The sequence below is a fragment of the Pistacia vera genome, unplaced genomic scaffold (assembly GCF_008641045.1).
Source record: "Pistacia vera cultivar Batoury unplaced genomic scaffold, PisVer_v2 Contig147, whole genome shotgun sequence".
NCBI classification, from domain to species: domain Eukaryota; kingdom Viridiplantae; phylum Streptophyta; class Magnoliopsida; order Sapindales; family Anacardiaceae; genus Pistacia; species Pistacia vera.
This window is the reverse complement of record NW_022195543.1, coordinates 849,197-870,010: the sequence shown is the minus strand read 5'-3', so window position 1 is coordinate 870,010 and position 20,814 is coordinate 849,197. Positions and strand designations below refer to the sequence as shown.

Below are 20,814 nucleotides of genomic sequence, written 5' to 3'. Positions count from 1 at the left end.
ACTGTAATAATTCTTTTTTGGTGAAATTAAGAAATACAAAATACTTTTGAGGAAAATATGTAATGTAGAGAATTTTCAAAATTAATTTTTGAATGCAATATTTATAGATGATTGATTATATACAAATCCAACAAATTACGAAATTATCAAAGAAAACGACGTGTCATACCTGGACAGAATGGAACCGACAAAAACCAGCTTTTTTGGGTTTTGAACTTGTGGAACTCTTCGGCGTCTTCCTTAAATCTCCCTTCGCAAAGAACTCAACTTTACAAATGGGTTTTTAGCAGAGACAGGGAAACTGTATATAGAAGGAAGAACTATGTAGCCTGAAGCTGCAAAAAGAGACGAGCTAGAGACTAGAGAGGCTGACTCTGTGACTTGCGACATCTGAACTAGAATTTTATTTGGGTCCCATATAATCGTGGGAGTTTAAAAACAAGACCCACTTTAGCTTACCGTGGGAGTGACATTCAGCATCTTTACATACATATCCAAGTACAGAACTCACCTACCTTTCTTGTAACTCTATAGACTTTTCTGTATCTGCAAGAGAAAGTCAGAAAAGACGAGACAATGGATGAGAACAGAATAAAAGTTTCTTTGCTTCAAAGGTAGAGAAGTGATCTTCTCTTTAACACTCTTCTTGCTTCTTACAATTGCGTTACTTTAACTTCAGAAACCTTTGATAAATCGATATATATATATATATAGATATGTGGTCCAATGAAGATGGGAAATGTTGCTTAGTGACTTGATACCATGGATTATCACAACATAAAATTTGGGTCCAGGTTCATTTTTTCACTGGTCGTTTTTTTGATTTTCAGTGACAACTCAAGTTGGAATGTCTTTGGTGTTGAGAATGAGCAATTTGAGTCAATGGTGAAGGGAGCAGAGAATGATTTATCATGTGGTAGCACAAGTTCTAGGTAACTATACCCATTTGGGAACATTCTTTTTCTTTTTTTTGTTTATTATTTTGAGTAGCTGCTTAGATGCGGGTGTATAATTAATCTATATTTTTTTTTTTTTTTTTTAGGATTTATGGTTTGCAAGTTAAGGACGATGATGATTGGCCAATGGTGGAGAAGAAAGGGAACCAGTTTGTGGTTAATGGCCAACCCTTCTATGTTAATGGGTTCAATACTTACTGGCTGATGGTATTCGCTGCTGATCAATCTACCAGGGGAAAGGTCAGTGAAGTGTTCCAACAAGCTTCTTCTGTGGGTCTAACAGTTTGTAGGACTTGGGCTTTTAACGATGGCCAGTGGCGAGCTCTTCAGAAATCTCCATCAGTTTATGATGAGGAAGTTTTCCAGGTACTCTTGTTTCTCAGTTTTCATGCTTGTGACTTATACTAAATTGTGCTAAACTTCACAGTAGAACAAGTCACTTTTTTGGGTTTTGGATTCTTTTAAGCCCTTTTACTTCAAGTTAATAAAGGATCCATATGTTAAAGTTCATTGAAACTACTCCATTTCTGTGAAAAGGCATTGCCAATGTTCTTCAATGATTATATATCAGACTTCCCTTTTTCAAATTGTAGGCCCTAGATTTTGTTGTAAGTGAAGCAAAGAAGTACAAGATCAGGCTCATATTAACATTAACCAACAACTGGGAGGCATATGGTGGCAAATCACAATATGTTAAATGGGGAAAAGCTGCTGGCCTTAATTTGACTTCAGATGATGAATTCTTCTCTCATCCCACTCTCAGAAGCTACTATAAGGCCCATGTTAAGGTGATTATCTTTAGTGTCTTCTCAATTTGATATTTCCATGGAATTGTCAAGACCTTATATATATGACTAATGTTCCACGTCCAAACTCAATGTTTGTATATATCGATCAGTGGCCCTAACTCTGTTTATCTCTGTGACATTGGTGGCAATTTAGGCTGTGCTCAATAGAGTCAATACTTTCACAAACATAACTTATAAGAATGACCCCACCATTTTTGCTTGGGAATTGATGAATGAGCCTCGATGCACCTCAGACGCTTCTGGTAACACACTGCAGGTTTGTTTTTCTTCCACTGTTTGATAGTGTGTTAGCTTTCATGTTGAAGTATATATACCTATCATATTCTTGTAGTTTTTGGTATATGAATTTGTCAAATGTCATTGTATCCTGAATCAAGTGAATTTTTCTCCTCTAGTCTTGGATACAAGAAATGGCAGTCTATGTGAAGAGCCTGGATGCGAAGCACCTGGTGGAGATTGGATTGGAAGGATTTTATGGTCCCTCGACCCCTGATAGGGCTCAGTTTAATCCAAATTCATATGCTACACAAGTTGGAACTGACTTCATAAGGAACCATCAAGTTCTTGGTGTTGACTTTGCTTCTGTACACATATATGCAGACTCTTGGTAAGTACTTGATGCAATGAGCCTTTTTTACCACATGTTCAGGAACTATTGCCAATTTTAATGCTTCCGAGGCAATAGTATATTATAATACAGAATTGAGTCCTTGTGTGCACTATCACTATCATAACTAGAGGCGGCGGTGGGCTGTGCCGGGCCAAAATTTTCACGGCCCACTATGTCATGCCAGACAACCAAAACTCAAGGCCCATGGCACAGCCCATGGCCCGATGGGCCTTGCTGTGCCTTTGTGGGCCGACCCACATGCCGCATAGGCTTTTCTCAAAAAATTTAAAATTTTTTATTTTTTTTAAATTCATGGGCCGTGCAGTGCCAACCCAGGTGTCAAATCCTAAGCCCACGGCATGGCCCACAGGTCATGGCACGAAATTTTCGTGCCGTGTAAAAAAAAGTTTGGGCTGTGCCCGCACGCTCTATAATCACAACTTCTGTTAACTCAACTGAATTTGCTGATGAAGGATTTCCCCAACAATATCTGATGCTCATATCCAATTCACCAAATCATGGATGGAAGCCCACATAGAGGATGCTGAGAAATATCTGGGAATGCCTGTTGTGTTTGCTGAGTTTGGTGTATCTACAAAAGATCCCGGCTACAACTCATCATACCGAGACACGCTTATTACTACAGTGTACAAGACTCTCTTAAACTCAACAAAGAACGGAGGCAGTGGGGCTGGGAGTCTTTTGTGGCAGCTGTTCCCTGATGGTACTGACTACATGGATGATGGGTATGCAATTGTTCTTTCAAAATCTCCTTCGACGTCAAACATTATATCTCTTCATTCAACAAGAGTTGCCATCTTCAACCACTTGTGTTCTTGGAAATGCCGTTGGGGTTGTAAGAAGAGAAATTCTCTAGAGGCTTTCCTTTACCATGATGATCTGTAAAATAGTATATGGAAAAATCTCTAATATGAAGAAAAAAGCAAATATGTAGTCATCATAAAAATATGTACCTGTTTGCTGCTGCAGAAATATGAATACTAAATGGATATTTAAAACAAAGCAATTGAGCCATGAGGGAGGAAAAATAAGAGTGCCCAGTGCTGTTGTCTATAGCATACTTATAGATTGAATTCTATATACCATAATTATTAGGGTGTTTGGGTTTTTCTCAATCCTATCAATACTTGGTAGTTATGCAAAAGCTTTATAATCTTTAATAACAGGAATATAAGTGTCAACAAGATAGGAATATGCCTCTTGGCGGGAAAACGAAAGACATTCTCCCCCACCTAATCTTGTGACGCCCTAGTCACAGGTGGGGTCTCCTGCCTACCTATCCATCTCACTCTGGAGTGGATCTACTATTACACGTGGATGATGTCCCTACTGCTTGGGGCGCCTTTGACAGCACCTGAAAAGGGATCGAGTTTGCTCTAATACTAGATACGAGATAAGAGTTTCACACCTAAAGGCTCAAACCCGTTGGTGGAGAGACTCTCCCTTATGACCCAAACTTTCCCATACGCTTCTGATTTCTGATGAGGGATTCGGAAACTTGCTGGCTTAGAATTAGAAAAACTCGGGACTGTATGACGGCGGTTTCCCAGCATTTGCAGTACACATCAGAAGACGACCACCGAAGAGCTATAACTTATTCCCGGCTTCTGTGGACTTGCATTGCAGTCATTACAATCCTGATTCAATCGCTACTGTCGTAATTGCGACTAAGATGTTCCTTACTGTATATAGGATGCCTCCATAGAGCTCATGAGTTTTTTGTTTTGATCATGTAGACTGTAGAAATGGGCCTCTAACCCACTTTGGTTTTGGTTTAACAATCTTGGGTTCTCTCTCGTCATAGGTGTGCATTGTGCCACAAATTATTGTACCAGAACTTGTTTATCAATAAAAAATTCTTTCATCACAATTCCTTGTTCTACGCAGTTCCAACTTTTGATTTGGAAGGTTAAAGCTGACTTCGAACTAATATTACGCTGAGGCCGCACAGTTCTTAAGGGAAACTTGGAATTGAGTAAGTTCTTGTCCATGTTTTGCCATGCGAATATGGGAAGAAACAGTGATTGAAACCGACTCGTGCAATACCCCGCCAGGCCCACCGGTCATGGGTCGAGTAGTTTAACCGGTTTGACGACGTGTCACAAACCTTGTCTAAAGGTTTGAAATCTAAAAAAATCACCCCTAAAAATTACTGACTCCTCACATGTTTGAAATCTTACAAAAAACACCTCAAACACCACCGTCGGCATCGTTAAATAGAGTCTTGTTCTGACGACGACAACACTCTATCACTATGAAAAACACTCCCCTCAGCCTCTTGACCAAAATCATCTCACCCTTTCCCCTGTTCGCCTCCCCAGTCACCTGAGACAGCGAGCTTTTGTTTGCGATTTCTGGCAACGCTATTTTGCGATTTCCAATTGATTAATCACCAGAAATTGACACCGTTGTCACCATTCACTCACCGTCTAGAGGTGAAATTATGGGCCGGGTTAGACGCTAACCCTAACCCGCCCGTAAAAAAGATCAAACCGGCCCGCCTTCATGGCGGGCCGGTTGAGCCCAACCCGCCAGCCACCCCGGGGGCCGGGTTACACAATGGTAACCCGGCGGCCCGCCGGTTGCTAATTGGCCTCTTTGGAAGAGCCCGCAACCCGGCGTTGCTGGCGGGTTGGCCCAAAAAAAAAAAAAAATTTGTTTAATATTTTTTATTTTTTTCAATTACACTTTTACCCTTGAAATCTAGCCTTTTATAGCCGTTGAGGGGTCTTTTTCGTCATTTTCTTTCCCTATTTTTTTCTATAATTGGACCTAAACTCTCATATTTCTCACAACTCAAATTCTCTCATTTTCTCATATTCTCTATTCTCTCAACTCTCAGTCTCAATTATTCATTTATTCTCTTAATATTTTTGTTATCAATTTGCTCTTATTTTAATTTTTATATAGGTTTTGCAATTTTCAATTCATATTCCAATTTCTATTCCAAATCTCTTTCTTTAATTTTTATTTCTTCTACATCATTTTTTTTTCAACTACAAGTCTACAATGGATAGATATTTCTCTCCCATCAATTTCAATGAGGAAGAAAACTATTATCCTAGTCCTGTCCCGCTGATTTTACTATGAATGCAGGAGATTCAATAGTCCCGCTGTCCCAATCCCAGTCTCGAACCGATACACCTCAAAATATGCCGTCGATTCCAACAGCGCCGGTGGTTCTAAGAGTCGTCCTCGTAATCGTCGTCCTGTCCAACTTCATCTCAAGCTGAGGCGTATCATCAACTGCCGTCGAAAGCGAAAACACACACATCAGACGTTTGGGCGCATTTCGACCAGTTTCGAGACAGAAAATGGCGTTCAGTCAAGAAACAAGATGCAAATTTGTCAAATGTTTATAAAGCTGATTCAGGTATGTACTAGTACTTAAAAAGGCATGCTAATAAACATATTATCACCATGGAAATAGAGAAAGCAATCAAACTCAATAACTAATATGGGTAGTACTTGGGCGTTATAATTCTGATGTATATAGGGAACAGTTAGCTTTATATATTGCTGCATCTGATCAACCTATTAATATGGCAGAAGATAAATATTTTGAAAGATTTGTTCAAAATTCATTTTTTCCAGGATTTAAAAGTTATTCTAACTGCAACTAGAAATGATTTAATAAAATTGTTTAAAAAAATGAAATTAGAATTAAAAAATAAATTTCATACTTGTCATATTAGTGTGGCTTTAACGCTGATATTTGGAGTGGTAGAGCTAAACAAGATTATTTTGTGACTAGTCATTATTTGATAATGAATTTAAATTAAATAACTTTATTAGGATTTAGATTAATGGATGTGGATCATAGTGGTTTAGAAATCTATAATAAAATTATTGAAGTTTTAGAAGATTATGATATTTTGATAAAGTGATAAGTTTTACTTTAGAAATGCAAGTTCTAATAGTAAAGCTATAGAATTTTTTCAAAATAATTATCTTTATATAATAATTTGAAGTTTTTTTCACCAACGTTGTGCATGTCAGTTATTATTTAATTGTGAAAAGTGGTAGAAAACAATTAAAAAAATATTATAGAAAGGGATCTTTAGCTTGGATTACTAGTAGTAATAAAAGAAATGCTGAATTCAAGAAGCTTTATAAAATCAACATATGCTCCTAGAACTTTGCATTAGATATGCCTGTGATGGAATAGTACTTATTTAATGCTTGATTCAGGTTTACCTTATGCTATATAATATTTATTTTGTAGCAAATAATAGAGGTCCCATCTTTTGGTAGAAAATGATTAGATAGCTAAAGTATTTCATTCTTTTCTCAAATGTTTTTACCAGCCACTTTACAACTTTCTGGTGTTTTACCCTACTAGTCCATTGGTAATACATGCAATTATAAAAATTTCCGAGTTATTTACAAAAAAACAAAGATGATGAAATTTTCATGCACCATAAAAGCAATGGAAAATTTTTTTTTGAAATATTGGAGACCCGTTCCTTTCTTTATTGTTTGGTGCATATTTGATCCTAGAATAAATTAGCACGTTTTTAGAAATGGTCTTGACATTTAAGTGAAAATTTACAAACAATCATATATCAATCAAATAGAGAGGTAAAAAATAGTCTTTCGAAGTATATTTCCAATATGAAAACAGGTATGGGAACCCGCAGTCGCAAAGAGGCGAAATATCAGAGAAGCTGTAGCAGAAGAAACAAAGAAGACTATTCTCTTGGAATGCACTGAATAGCGCAGAACCGAGTCCGAAGCACAGCCTCCTCTTCAGACGCAACACCACCAACAACACAACAACTAATATGCTGTCCTCCATGGAGTCGCGAGTAATGAACTTCAACATTTTGGCAACCCCCGAAATGTTTTCAACGGTCACTTGATCTCTTAGAGTTATTGGAGAGCCAGAAAATGTATTTTTCCGGTATTATCAAGACTTGCCTTGGATGTTTTCGCTGTTCCTGTCTCAACCGTCTTATCCAACAAACATTTAGTGCAAGTGGAAGGATTTTTAAATGAAAGGAGGACTAAACTTGCTCCAAAAATGATTGAAGTCCTCACATGTCTTCGAGATTGGAACGATCGCGCCATCAAGATCAATACGAGGTTATCGACAATGCTTTATTAGAAACATTTCAATTTTGTAATATAGATGATACAGATGAGGGAGTTCCTAGTGAACCACCCCCAATTTAGTTGTTTTTAAAATGTATTGTAAATTAATTGTCAATTATTGCACTCTTTTTTCTTTAACAAGTTTTTCTCCCATTGGTTTTTCTTGGTGAGGTTTTTAACAGGCAATAATGTTTGTAATTTCTTATTTTATTTTTGATAAATGAATAAGTTCTAATTTTTCTTATATTACAATTTTATTTATTAAATTGAATTAATATTTGAAATGTTAACAAAAAAAAATTTGAATTGAATTGAATTATTGATATTTGAAAGTTAACTAAAAACAATTATTTTATAATTTTATTTGAAAAGATGAATTAAAACAAAAACAAAAAAAAAACACAAAAAAAAAAAAAAATCGGCTAACCCCCGGACCGTGCCTAACCCGGCGGTTAGGGCTGGCGGGCCGGGCTGGGCCAGGCAACTTTCCTTAATTGGGCGGCCTAACCCGGCCCGCCTTTGTTGCGGGCGGTTGAGCCCAGCCCGCCAAAACATGTAACCCGCCGCGGGCCGGGCCGGGCGGGTTACTTTTCACCTTTACACCGGTCATTCCCTTCAAAAGCCCTAACTTCTAGCCTTCAATTATTCACAGATTGATGTCTTAATGTCTAGCTTTTGAATGAACTGAAAATTATGTAACCCTACCTGGTAAAGGCGGCGGTCATGATTAAATGGTTGGGCTAGTTTAGGTTCCTAATCACTGAGAAAATATAGACATTAACACATATCATTTGGACATGGATCATTCTCATTTCTAACTCAATACAATTAATTATAATTAATTGATTTCTCACATATATCTCTCGGATTACTCCGATCATTTCAATTGTCTCTTCTCTCTCAAAATAATCTTTAGGACATACTCAGAATCTTTTCAATTGTTTTTCAAATTCTGGCATAGTATAAAATCCCTCCCACAATTCTAATACACGTTTTTCATCTGCTTCTATTAGAGGTGTTCAAAAAATGCAAAACCGAACCGAACCGATAACCGAACGAAAACCGGTTAACCGAAAAAAACGGTTCGGTTACGGTTCGAAAATTCAAAAAAACCGAATTTCCCTCTAACCTTTCGTTTTTGGTTCAGGAATTTTTCCGAACCGAAAAATCGGTTCGGTTCAAAAAAGCGGTTACCGGTTCGGTTAACCGCTTTTGAACACCCCACTTTCTATAATATCTCTTCGTTGCCAGTTACCCACTTGAGTGGCTCTCTTTGGTTTTTCCAATTAACTTGACAATTACAACGTTCCTTTTGGACAATCTTCCTTGGCGTTGTCAATTCAGTCACTAGTTACAAGATATATAATATACCAGATCACTAATTCCCTTTATGTTACTAGTCACAACCATGGCCAATGCTGCCATTACAAAGTTTACTGTTCTTCCATGGCTGGCTTACGGGAAGGGTTAGAACCAGGAAAAAGAAAGTGTTTATGGGATCACTCTTGTCACTGGCTGTGCAATAGCAATGTACTTATCACATGATTTAACTGTGATAGTATCCATGATAGCGTATGACATTTTTGCTTACCGCAAGCTCTGGAGTTGGAAGGGTATGAGGGCGGTTCCCGCATTTGCGTAGTCATCAGAAGACGACCACCAGAAGAGCTATGCAACTTATTCCCTGGCTTCTGTGGTCATGCAGTCATTCAATCTGACTCAATCCTACTATCGTAATTGTGACTAAGATGTTCCTACTGTTTATAGGATCCTCATAGAGACTTCATGAGTTTTTTGTTTTGATATATGTAGACGTAGAATGGCACTTACCCCTTTGGTTTTTGTGTTTAACAATCTCGGTGGCTTATAATAGCCAGAAAGAAGGAAGCTTCATGGCCTCTCTTTTCGACTTAGGTGTGCATTGTGCCACAAATTATAAACTTGTTTATCAATAAAAATTCTCTTCATCCATTCCTTGTTCTCGCAGTTCCAACTAAATATCTCTTCGTTTCCATTTACCCCCACTTGGATGGCTCTCTTGGTTTTTCCATTAACTTGACGATTACACGTTCTTTTGGACAATCTTCTTGGCGTTTGTCAAATTCAATCATAGTTACAAGATATATTATTTGGTGACGGGGGTGTTCAAGTCATTTGACGCACCTCATAATCCCCTACTCCCCTGGGTCTGAATCTGAATTGACAGTCGAATAAATCCTCTCAGTGCTAACCCTATTAGCAACCCAATGATTCAACTAAAAGCTCTTGAGTGATACACAAGAGTCCTAGTTGACCGGTTCATAATATACAGATATATATTATACGAATCGCTAATCCCTTTGTGTTACCAGTCACCAACCATGCCCAATGCTGCCATCACAAAGTTACTGTTCTTCCATGGTGGCTTACAGGAAGGGTTAGAATTAGGAAAAAGAAAGTTGTTTATGGGATCACTCTTGTCACTGGGTGTGCATAGCAATGTACTTATCACATGATTAAATCTGTGATAGTATATTTTTGCTTTACCTCAGGCTCTGGATTGGAAGGAGTATGAGGCGGTTTCCCATTTTTGCTGTTATCTTCAAAGAGTAACCACCACAAGTCTGTGCAACTTGTTCCCTACAGCTGCAGACTCGCATTCTCAGTGATTACCATTTTGTGATTTAGACTATGATTTTGTTATGTAAATAGGATGCCTTCTTAAAGACAAAGTCTTAATGTTTGAAAACAGTGGAATTGCTCATGTTTAATTTATTAAAAACTATCTATCTGTAGGATATGGCTGTAAATTCACTGGCATTAAAATTTATAGCCATCTGCCGTCTGTGGTTTCTCTCATTGTCTTGAGAGTGTTGTGCTTCTCTTTGGTTTTTCCAATAACCTGACAGTTTCAACTTACACAGTTCTTTGTTGTCAGTATTATTTGAATTCAACTTTGTGCAAATTCCATCATAATACAACAATACCTTTGCTGTCAAACTTAACTCTTCCAAGTTCAAGTTTAAAACATTTCTGTCATTTTACCAGTATTGAATGGTTAGTTCATTTCGGCTTTGTGAAGTCCAAAATGAAGGCCTTCTTGAGCGCTCACAGAAAAGTATGGCAAAAGGAAGCTTTACAGGATCACCTTTTCAGCTGTGTGAATTGCAGCACTCTTATTTTACAGGTACGTATGGAACTGTGTGACAGTATGGTTCATGTTCTTCGATTTGTTTTGAATAAATGACTGGAAGAGATATCATTCTTTTCTATAACTATCGAGACCAAAGCCACAAGGGTGTGCGCTTTTACCCCCTCAGCTGCGCACTTGCAGGGGAAACAATTCCAGCTGTTTCTATTGTTGCAATTATGGTTATTTCTAATATGTTATCAAAGTGTAGAATACAGCCTCCATAGTAGCTAAGTTTGTTAAAGGGTCATTTTAGACCCTCATAGCAAAGCTTTAGGCCAATAGTTGCCTGATGACATGAAAAATATAACAAACTACTTCTCACTTCCTCAACTTCAAATTTATGGTATAGCATTTGCCATTTTCCACAAATGCAAGAGGCAACGAAGGGAAACATATTTGCATCACTGAGTGTTGCTGCAAGGAAATTCAAACTTTTACCAAGTAAATGATACATAATATGGATCAGCACCTTCTTTGGCTAGCCACCCGAGTTCGATCCACCGGTGTAGGATAGGGGCAAAAACTAATTGGGCGATGCCCCGGCCACCCCACCCCCCACACACAAAAATCAACGTACATAATATGGAAGTTTGTTGACATAACTTGAAGAACTTGTACAAAACCTCGATAATAAATTTAAGAATCAGACACATGTGTTGTACGTAAAAATAGACAAAAGAGAAAGGATATATGTCGAACTAGAATAAATACATTAGAGGCCTGATCTCATTACAAAAAACAAAAACAGTGTATGTATGATCAACATTCTAATGGTTGATTCACTTGATCATCCGTGTATACAACTTTAATTTTACCAGCTGCTGCAGAAAGTCTTTGGCAACTGGCATGATGCTTTTAAGGAAACAAATATTGGACTAACAAGTTTTAGAGAAGAAATTACTGAAACTGCAAAAAAGACTCTTAAGGGGGAAAAAGAGTGACTTTGATATGTTCAATTTCCCAAAATGATGTAAAGTAACATTGTGACCTCTTCTATTGGCAAGAAGAGGCCAAGGAGATGTGAGCAACAGTTTCTAAAACAGAGATATGTTAACACATACCTTAATTAATCATCTGTTGTGAAAAAAAATACTTTGATCAACTGGCAAACACGTCATAGTGCCACTCCTCGGCGACTCTTTTTCATCCTTCCATCCCTGAAAAAAAAAAAATGTTTTATCTCAAAATAAGTAGTTAAGCAGAATATCTCTCAAATCAGCATAACAAGCTGTAGAATGCATAAAAGTACCATTAAACTTTTATGACTATTCAAAACTTTCTTTATCCATCTCCACCTAAGTATTATAAAATAAATGTGCCTCATTCCAAATATGATAAACTAGTTTGATATATATGTCTCTCTGAACCTACCAGAAAAGCTAAAATATACAAAAAAGAAATCAGATGTGCAAAATGAAACCTCATCAGGAATGTACTCACATCAGCAAGTAGTTAACTACTTGGATAAGCTAAATTTTGAAAGAATGGCGCAGCCTGGTCACCACCCAACAAGAAATAAGGATGCCTCAAAGCACAGCAGCTGATAGACGTCCTCTTCCGAGAAACCTCTCTCTGAAATAAGCTTTGTGGCTAGATCCACCCCTACCCGAGTCAAGATCAAGAATGTGAAGTCAGGCCTCAACCGAGTGTACTCTCTCCATTTATTCAAGTCATATTATCTGTCTTTATTTCTGACTTGAAATTCTTTAAGCCTGCGTAGACCTCAAGGTTGGTATTGCCATTTGCAAGAGTACAATCCCAGCCGAGTACATATCAAACAGATCAGGACTATTCAGCTGCAACAATAATTTCAAACTCAACTTTAGTAATGTTTTGGACAACATTCAGTTTTCTACTATAGCTTCCAAAGGAATCCATGTATCGTCAAGGATACAATTTTCCTATCTATATTCATGCATATATTAAGGTGGAAGCTATAATACCTGCCAGAGAATAAGAAAAAAAGCAGCAACAGGCTCAGGAGGACTGGTGTTTTCTCAGGTAGTACATAAGTTCAGGAGGACAATAATCAGGATCAAGCAGAGTAGGTTGGGTACATAATTTTTGCCAATCCGAAGATCAGTAGCTGCTCCAAAGTCTATAAGCTTGATCTGTCCCTTCTTTGTCACTACTATTGGCTGGCTTTACATCCCGGTGAAAATGCCTGTGTCATGGATTTTTTTGAGGGAAGAAATAATTGGGCGCATTATTGCTTGATAATTAATGCACTCCTTTTCGTTGAATCTGCACCTTCCAACACCGTCCAACATATAAGACTCAAGTTAAAAGGGAAGTTGCGGTCTTTCATGTAATCAGCAGACTTCGATTTCCCTGTCACATGGACATCCCTACAATTAGTGCAGCAAACATAATTTAGAAACTCTGTACATCAACTAACGGTAACAAAACATAAATTTAGTATTGTGTTTTAAGTAGATGATAAACGGCATATCATTCGTTCAGGATAATACACTAACATTAATGCGAAGCTCATAAATTCAATAGTAAGTTTATCATCCTAGCTCTGCATCTCAAAGAGTCCTCGTGACCATGCAATACACTTTTCTAATCAAAGGAAGTTGAATATGAAAAGACTTTCAAATTGTATTTGAAGTGCTTATTATAATTTGAATTGAGTGGAGTACCTCAATTTCCAAACAAGCCCCTTGCCACCTTTCGTAAACTGAGAGTTTGTTTTGTCTGCAACAAAACTTCCGAGGAACTCCGCACATGTTTCCGGAGCAGCTCTTGATAATCTATAATTAAACCATCTTCATAATCACCACATTCTTCACCCCCTGAACTCCAACTCCTTCATGCTGTTCCAATCGATGAAAATCAATAATTCGAAAAAGATGATAATACTTCTATACATTAAATCATCAGAAGAGAAAAATAATAAAAAAGTACAACAAACGTTATATATAAAAGCAATGGTAGAATGAACTACCTTCTTAGAGAATGACTTTTTCCTTGAACCTGCTCTCTACTCTAGTGATCTGCCCTTTCCCTTTCTCTGTCCACTCTCTTCAACAGTCACATTCTTTGGAACAATCACTCCAGAATACACAACCAAAAGACCCTCTCCTAGTTTATCCCCTATCACAAAATCAGTCCTTTCAAGTTCCTCCTTCCAATCAAGCTGTCAAAACCCAATTGCAGAGGAGCTAGAACGTATGCATCAATGGCACCTACAGAACACCAGGCCTTGCAGTCAAATATATCCATGTCAACCCAGCAAATGCAAGAAACCCCCATCTCTGAACATCTGATAGTTCTTCGGTAGCTCATGAATTCCACCAAACCATGTGAAAAATGACTTGAGAAAATGACTGGTCCAAGATCATCTGGGATGTTGCCAAAAAATGCATGGCATCTTCCAGGATTACTTCTGAAACGATTTGTCAAAGAAGAGAGATTAGTTTGGGAAGTGGGTTTTAAGGAGAGAAGCAAATATCTTGGGTTTCTGTTGAAGAGTAATTGTTGTTGGAGACAGAGTGAAGCCATACTATACTGGTAGTCTGGCACTACAAGAAGAGCTAATGTTTTGAGTTGTTTTGTTTTTGTTCAAGAGTCTAAGAGGTTGGTCTTGTGCCACGTGCCATGCTTAGATCTATCCATTTAGCAAGAAATATGTGGTCCAAGAACAGCTTATTTCTTTCTAAGTCTCCAGCAACCTGATAAGTTGCCTCTTTCCTTTTGAAAAGACATGAGGACTTTTTCATTAAGGATTGATCATGTCTTCCTATTACTATAATATCTACAAATTTATGTGGGATTCCAGAAAATAGCATTCCTCAGTCCATCCGACAAAAAGTAACCTGTTGATTGCTAATACCCAAAAAGAAAAGCCAACATATTCTAGGAGATATGTAGAAATAAAGATACCATGCTGATTGCTAAAGCATATAACCTTCATCTGAGGAGGATAAAGTACTTGAGACTCATATGGGAACAAGGATCTAAGAGTCGTGCGAAACAATGTTTATTTATAGCACAGAATGTAATACAACATAGAGTAGTTTGTCTACGAGTAAGATACTTCAAATTATGCCACCATAGTAGATCCACTATCGATTGGTCTAGTAATCCCTTGAAAACCTCAACCCGAGGATGATACAAAGCTAGAATAGGGGCTACTACTCTGAAGAATGGATCCAGGCCTCACATAAGTAAGTCGACAAATGGGTTTATATTGTTCTTTGGATTGCAGCTGGAGAATCCGAAAGTGGCATCTCAGTCCATCGCTTGTCAAAGTTAGCAATGCAGTGCTTCCCTGCAACATCGGGACGAAAACTGGTGGGATTCTCTTGCCTCCAATTTCTTCCAGTTGACTGATTTGAACCACTTGTGTTGCTTAATTTCCTCACTTCCTCTGGTCCAGTACCAAGGCGCTTGCCGGTTCCTTTTGTAGTAGCTGAAACACAAACATTTTCTTCAGCTTTTCATTCATTAATGATAATAACAATATCGATTAGCAATGCAGGAGTCCAGGCCACAAACCCCTTCAAATAAAGAAGAAGGATTAAAGAACCCAAACTTCTGTTAAGGTCACCAATAAACTGTCACTTCAAAACCATACGTATCCCATATGGATCCTCAAATACAGAATTGAATGTTTACACTACACATGAAAAATCTTTACATGACACAGTTGGGTGTGGATAATTCCACATATGGCCATCATACCACTCATTATCTCAACAAGAAAGATACAATGTTCAATGTTGTTTTAGGAATAGAATAAAAGAAACACTTTTGCGAGGCATTAATTTCTACCCCTTTCAATAGAGCATGTGCTTCACTGGACAAAAACCGGCAGCTTGATCTTATCCTTAACTATCTTTTCTGAACTTTTGCCTGTTCCCACCAATAAAAGGAGGCTGCACAATTGAAAACAAAGCTAACAATGAGTATAAATTCCAAAAGAAATACGGTACAGATCACAAAAGAATAGTCATTGAAGAATGCCAACCTTCCCAGTGAGCATCTCATACAAGAATTCCCACATCCCACCAGTCTGCAGCCTTATCATGGCCCTTTCCAAGAATAATTTCAGGTGGCATATATTCAATTGTACCGCACATAGAGTTTGATCTTGTATTTTCATCAAATTGCTTTGCTAAGCCAAAATCAGTAAGCATTACCTGTATTTAAAATGAGTTAAATGTCAGAACTTTATTTTCCACTTCTATTTTGTGCTATTTGTGGAATAAGAGCGAGTTTAAGACAATTAATGCCCTTAGCCTCCCCAAGTCACTGTATCAATAAGACAAATAAATAGAGAGAGAGAAAAGAGAGTACATGGCCATCTGCATCCAAAAGAATATTTTCAGGTTTAAGATCCCTATGCATTATGCCCTTGTGTATGAAGGTGGGAAACGGCAGAAACAATCTCAGCAGCTATATACGTGCCAGACCCTCTCTAAACAAAATCGCAGGTGTTAATCAGCCTAATGCTTGGGTTCCAGAAACCATCCAAATAAGAAAGAACAACAACCTGAAAAGGCCGTGGCGGTAGAGCTGGAAAAAAGGTGTCCCCCATTTATGAAATCCGCACAAGGTATAATCTATTTTGGTCTGCGTGTCAAGAAAAACTTAAATTTAATCTTCTAAGTTAAAAAAAAAAAAAATCTATATATGGCAAAAATTGAGATATTAAAGTTGCAATCTATTCTCCTATTCAATCATGGTGATGGTTGTAATACTTCAAAGAAACACTTAGAGCATTTCATAATCACTATGAAGATTACTTGAATGAATATTGAGCTGGACAATAAAGGGGTGATCTATTTTCGTCAAAATATCCCTCTCAGCTTTCAGTTATTCAGCATGATTCTTCCCATAATCTTGTCCTTTCGCATAACCTTCATCGCATATATTTCTGAGGTATGCTTCTTCCTCACCTGATACACCCTTCCAAATGCACCCTGCCCAACAACCTTCAAAACTTAAAATCCTCAATGCCTACACTAAGGACCTTATTAGAACATCCATCGAAATTTCAAAAGCCATCACTGGAAACAACCTCCTCAACGAGGATTCCCCAAATTCTTTGATGGACTCTCCCTTGAACACAGTCCAGTAGTTCCTCTGAATCCTCTGTCTCATGTAGAGTGAGCTTGTTCAATTTCAATGATTCACTAACACAAGAAGAAGGGCCAACCAGAGAATGTGACGTTGTAAATGACAACTGGATCTTCATAATTACTCACTCACTTCAGCTATATCCAATACAGAATTTTCCAATCACCACAAATTAATGAGGTCTGAACTGGAACAGAACCAATACATCAGAGAAACCAGCTCAACTGTATCAGAACAACATCATCTGCAGTGTTCACAGGAAAAAATAGCTGCGTCTGGAGTGGTTGCACATGCGGGATTTAGTCAAACCAGGCAACTGAGTCTGAGGAAACCAGTTTACCAAGTTTTATCTAAGGACACCAAATGAAGATGGTAAGCATCACCAAAATGGCTAAATTCCCCCAAAATTCTCCAAAACCAATGCAGTTAAGGACTCAAATATGGCCTTAATTAACAAGAAGGGCACGTATGCAACTGGAGTCCCTAGAAACTTTGGCAGTAAGCAAAGAAATCCACGAGAAGAAGTAGCTCTTGTTTCCCAATTTGCAGGAAACAACAGATGATGCTTCAGTAGTTCTCAAATTCATGAAGATCAAGTTGTCAAGTCTGAAATTAAATGCAAAACAAAAGCACAAAATCAGCTTCTTGAAAATGAAAAAAAAAAAAAAAAAAAAACACACACACACACACAGTGGCATCAGTATTCATCTCTATAAAAAAGATCAACTCTGATCAATCCTAGCCAGAGTATTAAAAAGAGAAAAAAAAAAAAAAAAAAAAAAAAAAAAAAAAAAAAAAAAAAAAAACAGAACTTGAAGAGGCAAATACATACACGTAAGCTTCATACAGAAACCAAACGACACATACCATGGAACGCAAACCCAACAGAGATATAATTTTTACAAACAGAAAAACTAACCCAAATCCTAAGAAACCCTTTTATAACATGATAGAAGAAAGACAAAAACATCATCTTTCAAACCAAATCTTTAAGAAAAAAAAAAACGTGTTGAATTCTGAACATAAAAACAAGAAATCTACATGCTTACGTATTCCAAACGTCTCTTAACAACCAAACATGCAAAGAAAAAAGAAAAGAGAGAGAATGCGGGCACCTGGAGAGGACGCGGAGGAGGAACAACAGCACCAAAGATTGAAACTTTATGAAGAAATAAATAATGGAATATTCGAACGAGCTGCAGTTATATAAGGAACGTGAATAGCTCTTTCAAGGCAATGCTTGGTTTTGGAGAAGAAACACGTGGCGTGGGGGGAGTGGTTGATTGGATGGGCTGTATGGAATAAGGAGCTGGAGGACTTGGAGGAGCAAGTTAGAATATGCGATTTGGATTGGGTGGCTGCTTGATAATGCTGACCGGATTACAGCTTGTACGCTAAACCTTTTGACCATCGTAAATATCATTTTGCCCCTCACCTTTTCACTTTTTTCAAAGACGGGACTTTCTTCCTTTTGGTATTTTGTGAAGGGTTTATAACAGTGCCACCCTTGAGGTTTGACACGTTAATTTCCCCTACCTCCCAATAGCATTTTTTCTTTTTTTGGGTCAGCTTACATACACCTCAACTAGGGTGGGCGGGTCTGGGTACCCATCCAAAATCAAAGGAATCGGAATTGAAACCCGAACTAGTCGGTTCCTTTGATTTGGAACCAGAACCGTTGGTTCCGATTACGGTTCCGTTACAGGTTCCGGTTCTAGTTCTGGGTACCCTAAAAAATATCAGTTATCCACCTTTTTTTTTAAATGACAAATAAACCCTTATAAAATTATAATTATACCCCTAACAATTAAGTGCAAAACATTAAATAATATATTTATTTATATTTACTTGATATTTGATTGATTATAAGTATTTAATTGTTTATTTTCATCGATAATAAATATTTAGAAGCTATTATTTAACATAAGTATCTTAATGTATATTAATTTCTTAATTAAGTAATAAGTGAAACTTAAATATTAATAAAAATATTTTTAAAAACTTATCTTTTAATGAAAATTAATAAGACTTTTGATACTTACATTAAAAAAACCAAAATTTTCTTATATATTTATATGATATGTAAAATATCAAAAACAAACCCCATATGCAAAATATCAAAAAAACCCTATTCTTTAATATCATATCAATTTAGCCCAGGTTCCTTTGATTTGGAACCGGAACCGCACAATATCGGTTCCAATTTTTTGGAACCAGAACCTATTCTATTACGGCCGGTTTTGGGTAGGAACCGGAACTAATACCCAGGTACCTGTCGGTTCCAGTTCTATCCTAAAATTTTGCCCACCCCTAACCTCAACTAAATGAACAATCCAGTAAATTCTCTCAGTGACCACCTCTATTAGTGCATAGGGGCTCGAACTCATGAATCTATATTGGATCTCTTTGCTCTTTTATCATTAAATCAACCAATTGTGGTTTTCCAATGACCTTTCTGACCATTAAATGTAATTGTCAAGGGATATAAAAGATATTTTGAATAAACTATTACCATCTTTGAGCAAACTACTCATCGTTTTTTGTCAAACTTCACCATTTATTTGAAATATCTTTTTTACTTGGTTATATTTAGTTTTCCAAAATCTTTCTTAGGAGGTATAAGCGATAATTTCCCAAATTTTGAGTGAAAAAAGATTTTGCACGAAATATAGGGGTGACAATCAATTAACTCATAAAAAATCCTCCCTAACAAATGAATGAGTTGATCTCAACTATTTGTAACTGAAATCTTTAACATTTATCAAACTTGTTTGAGCATTTACTTTTGGGTTGGTGGAAAAATAAGCAAGATNACGATTACAACGTTCCTTTTTGGACAATCTTCTTGGCGTTTGTCAAATTCAATCATAGTTACAAGATATATATTTTGGTGACGGAGGGTGTTCAAGTCAGTTTGTACGCACCTCGATTAATCCCCGATTAATCCCCTGGGGTCTGATCTGAAGTTGACAGCCGAATAAATCCTCTCAGTAGCTAACCCTATTAGCAACCCAGATGGATTTAACTTAAAATCTCTTGAGTAATACACCCAAGAGTCCTAGTTGACCGGTTCTTATAATATACAAGATATATATTATACGAAATCACTAATTCCCTTTGTGTTACCAGTCACCAACCATGACCAATGCTGCCATCACAAAGTTACTGTTCTTCCATGGTTGGCTTACAGGAAGGGTTAGAATTAGGAAAAAGAAAGTTGTTTATGGGATCACTCTTGTCACTGGGTGTGCAATAGCAATGTACTTATCACATGATTTAATCTGTGATAGTATATTTTTGCTTTACCTCAGGCTCTGGAGTTGGAAGGAGTATGACGGCGGGTTCCCAATTTTTGCTGTTATCTTCAAAAGAGTACCACCACAAGTCTTGTGCAACTTGTTCCCTAGCAGCTGCAGACTCGCATTCTCAGTGATTACCATTTTGTTTTCGGTTGCTGCTGTTGTGATTTAGACTATGATTTTTGTTAATGTAAATAGGATGCCTTCTTAAGAGACACACACAGTCTTAATGTTTGAAAACAGTGGAATTGCTCATGTTTAAGTTATTAATAAACTATCTATCTGTATAGGATATGGCTGTAAATTCACTGGCATTAAAATTTATAGCCATCTGCCGTCTGTGGTTTCTCTTCATTGTCACTTGAGAGTGTTGTAGCTTCTCTTTGGTTTTTCCAATAACCTGACAGTTTCAACTTACACAGTTCTTTGTTCGTCAGTATTATTTGAAATTCAAACTTTGTGCAAATTCCATCACTAATAACAATACACCTTTGCTGTCAAACTTAACTCTTCCAAGTTCAAGTTTAGAAACATTTCTGTCATTTTACCAGTAATTGAATGGTTAAGTTCATTTCGGCTTTGTGAAGGTCCCAAAGATGAAGGCCTTACTTGAGCAGCTCACAGAAAAGTATGGCAAAAGGAAGCTTTACAGGATCACACTTTTCAGCTGGTGTGCAATTGCAGCATACTTATTTTAAAGGTACGTATGGAACTGTGTGACAGTATGGTTCATGTTCTTCAGATATTTTGTTTTGAATAAATGACT

At 37.3% G+C, this 20,814-nt stretch overlaps 1 protein-coding gene and 2 pseudogenes across 2 annotated transcripts; 1 reads left to right on the top strand and 2 right to left on the bottom strand.

Moving 5' to 3' along the window:
• Positions 1–63: 63 nt before the first annotated feature.
• On the top strand, positions 64–3,442 carry LOC116124018 (mannan endo-1,4-beta-mannosidase 6-like). 2 transcript variants are annotated; one of them, XM_031409734.1, is made up of 7 exons: positions 64–614; positions 831–932; positions 1,043–1,322; positions 1,550–1,744; positions 1,899–2,021; positions 2,161–2,372; positions 2,849–3,442. In XM_031409734.1, exons 1-7 carry the CDS (start codon positions 577–579, stop codon positions 3,279–3,281), a joined length of 1,383 nt encoding a protein of 460 aa, XP_031265594.1. In that variant the 5' UTR covers positions 64–576; the 3' UTR covers positions 3,282–3,442. The 2 variants fall into 2 exon arrangements, with proteins under 2 accessions (XP_031265594.1, XP_031265593.1); XM_031409733.1 differs by lacking the exon at positions 64–614 and having other exon boundaries at positions 721–932.
• An 8,672-nt stretch (positions 3,443–12,114) lies between these two features.
• LOC116124067 lies at positions 12,115–14,169 on the bottom strand (annotated as a pseudogene).
• Positions 14,170–14,852: 683 nt separating this feature from the next.
• LOC116124066 lies at positions 14,853–16,867 on the bottom strand (annotated as a pseudogene).
• Positions 16,868–20,814: the final 3,947 nt, after the last annotated feature.

Bases quoted from the DNA above. Each gene is read 5' to 3' on its own strand.
- LOC116124018 (XM_031409733.1), top strand. From the start codon at position 763: ATGGATTATCACAACATAAAATTTGGGTCCAGGTTCATTTTTTCACTG. The intron at 933-1,042 runs GTAACTATACCC...TTTTTTTTTTAG, and splicing joins TGTGGTAGCACAAGTTCTAG to GATTTATGGTTTGCAAGTTA. The intron at 1,745-1,898 runs GTGATTATCTTT...GTGGCAATTTAG, and splicing joins ACTATAAGGCCCATGTTAAG to GCTGTGCTCAATAGAGTCAA.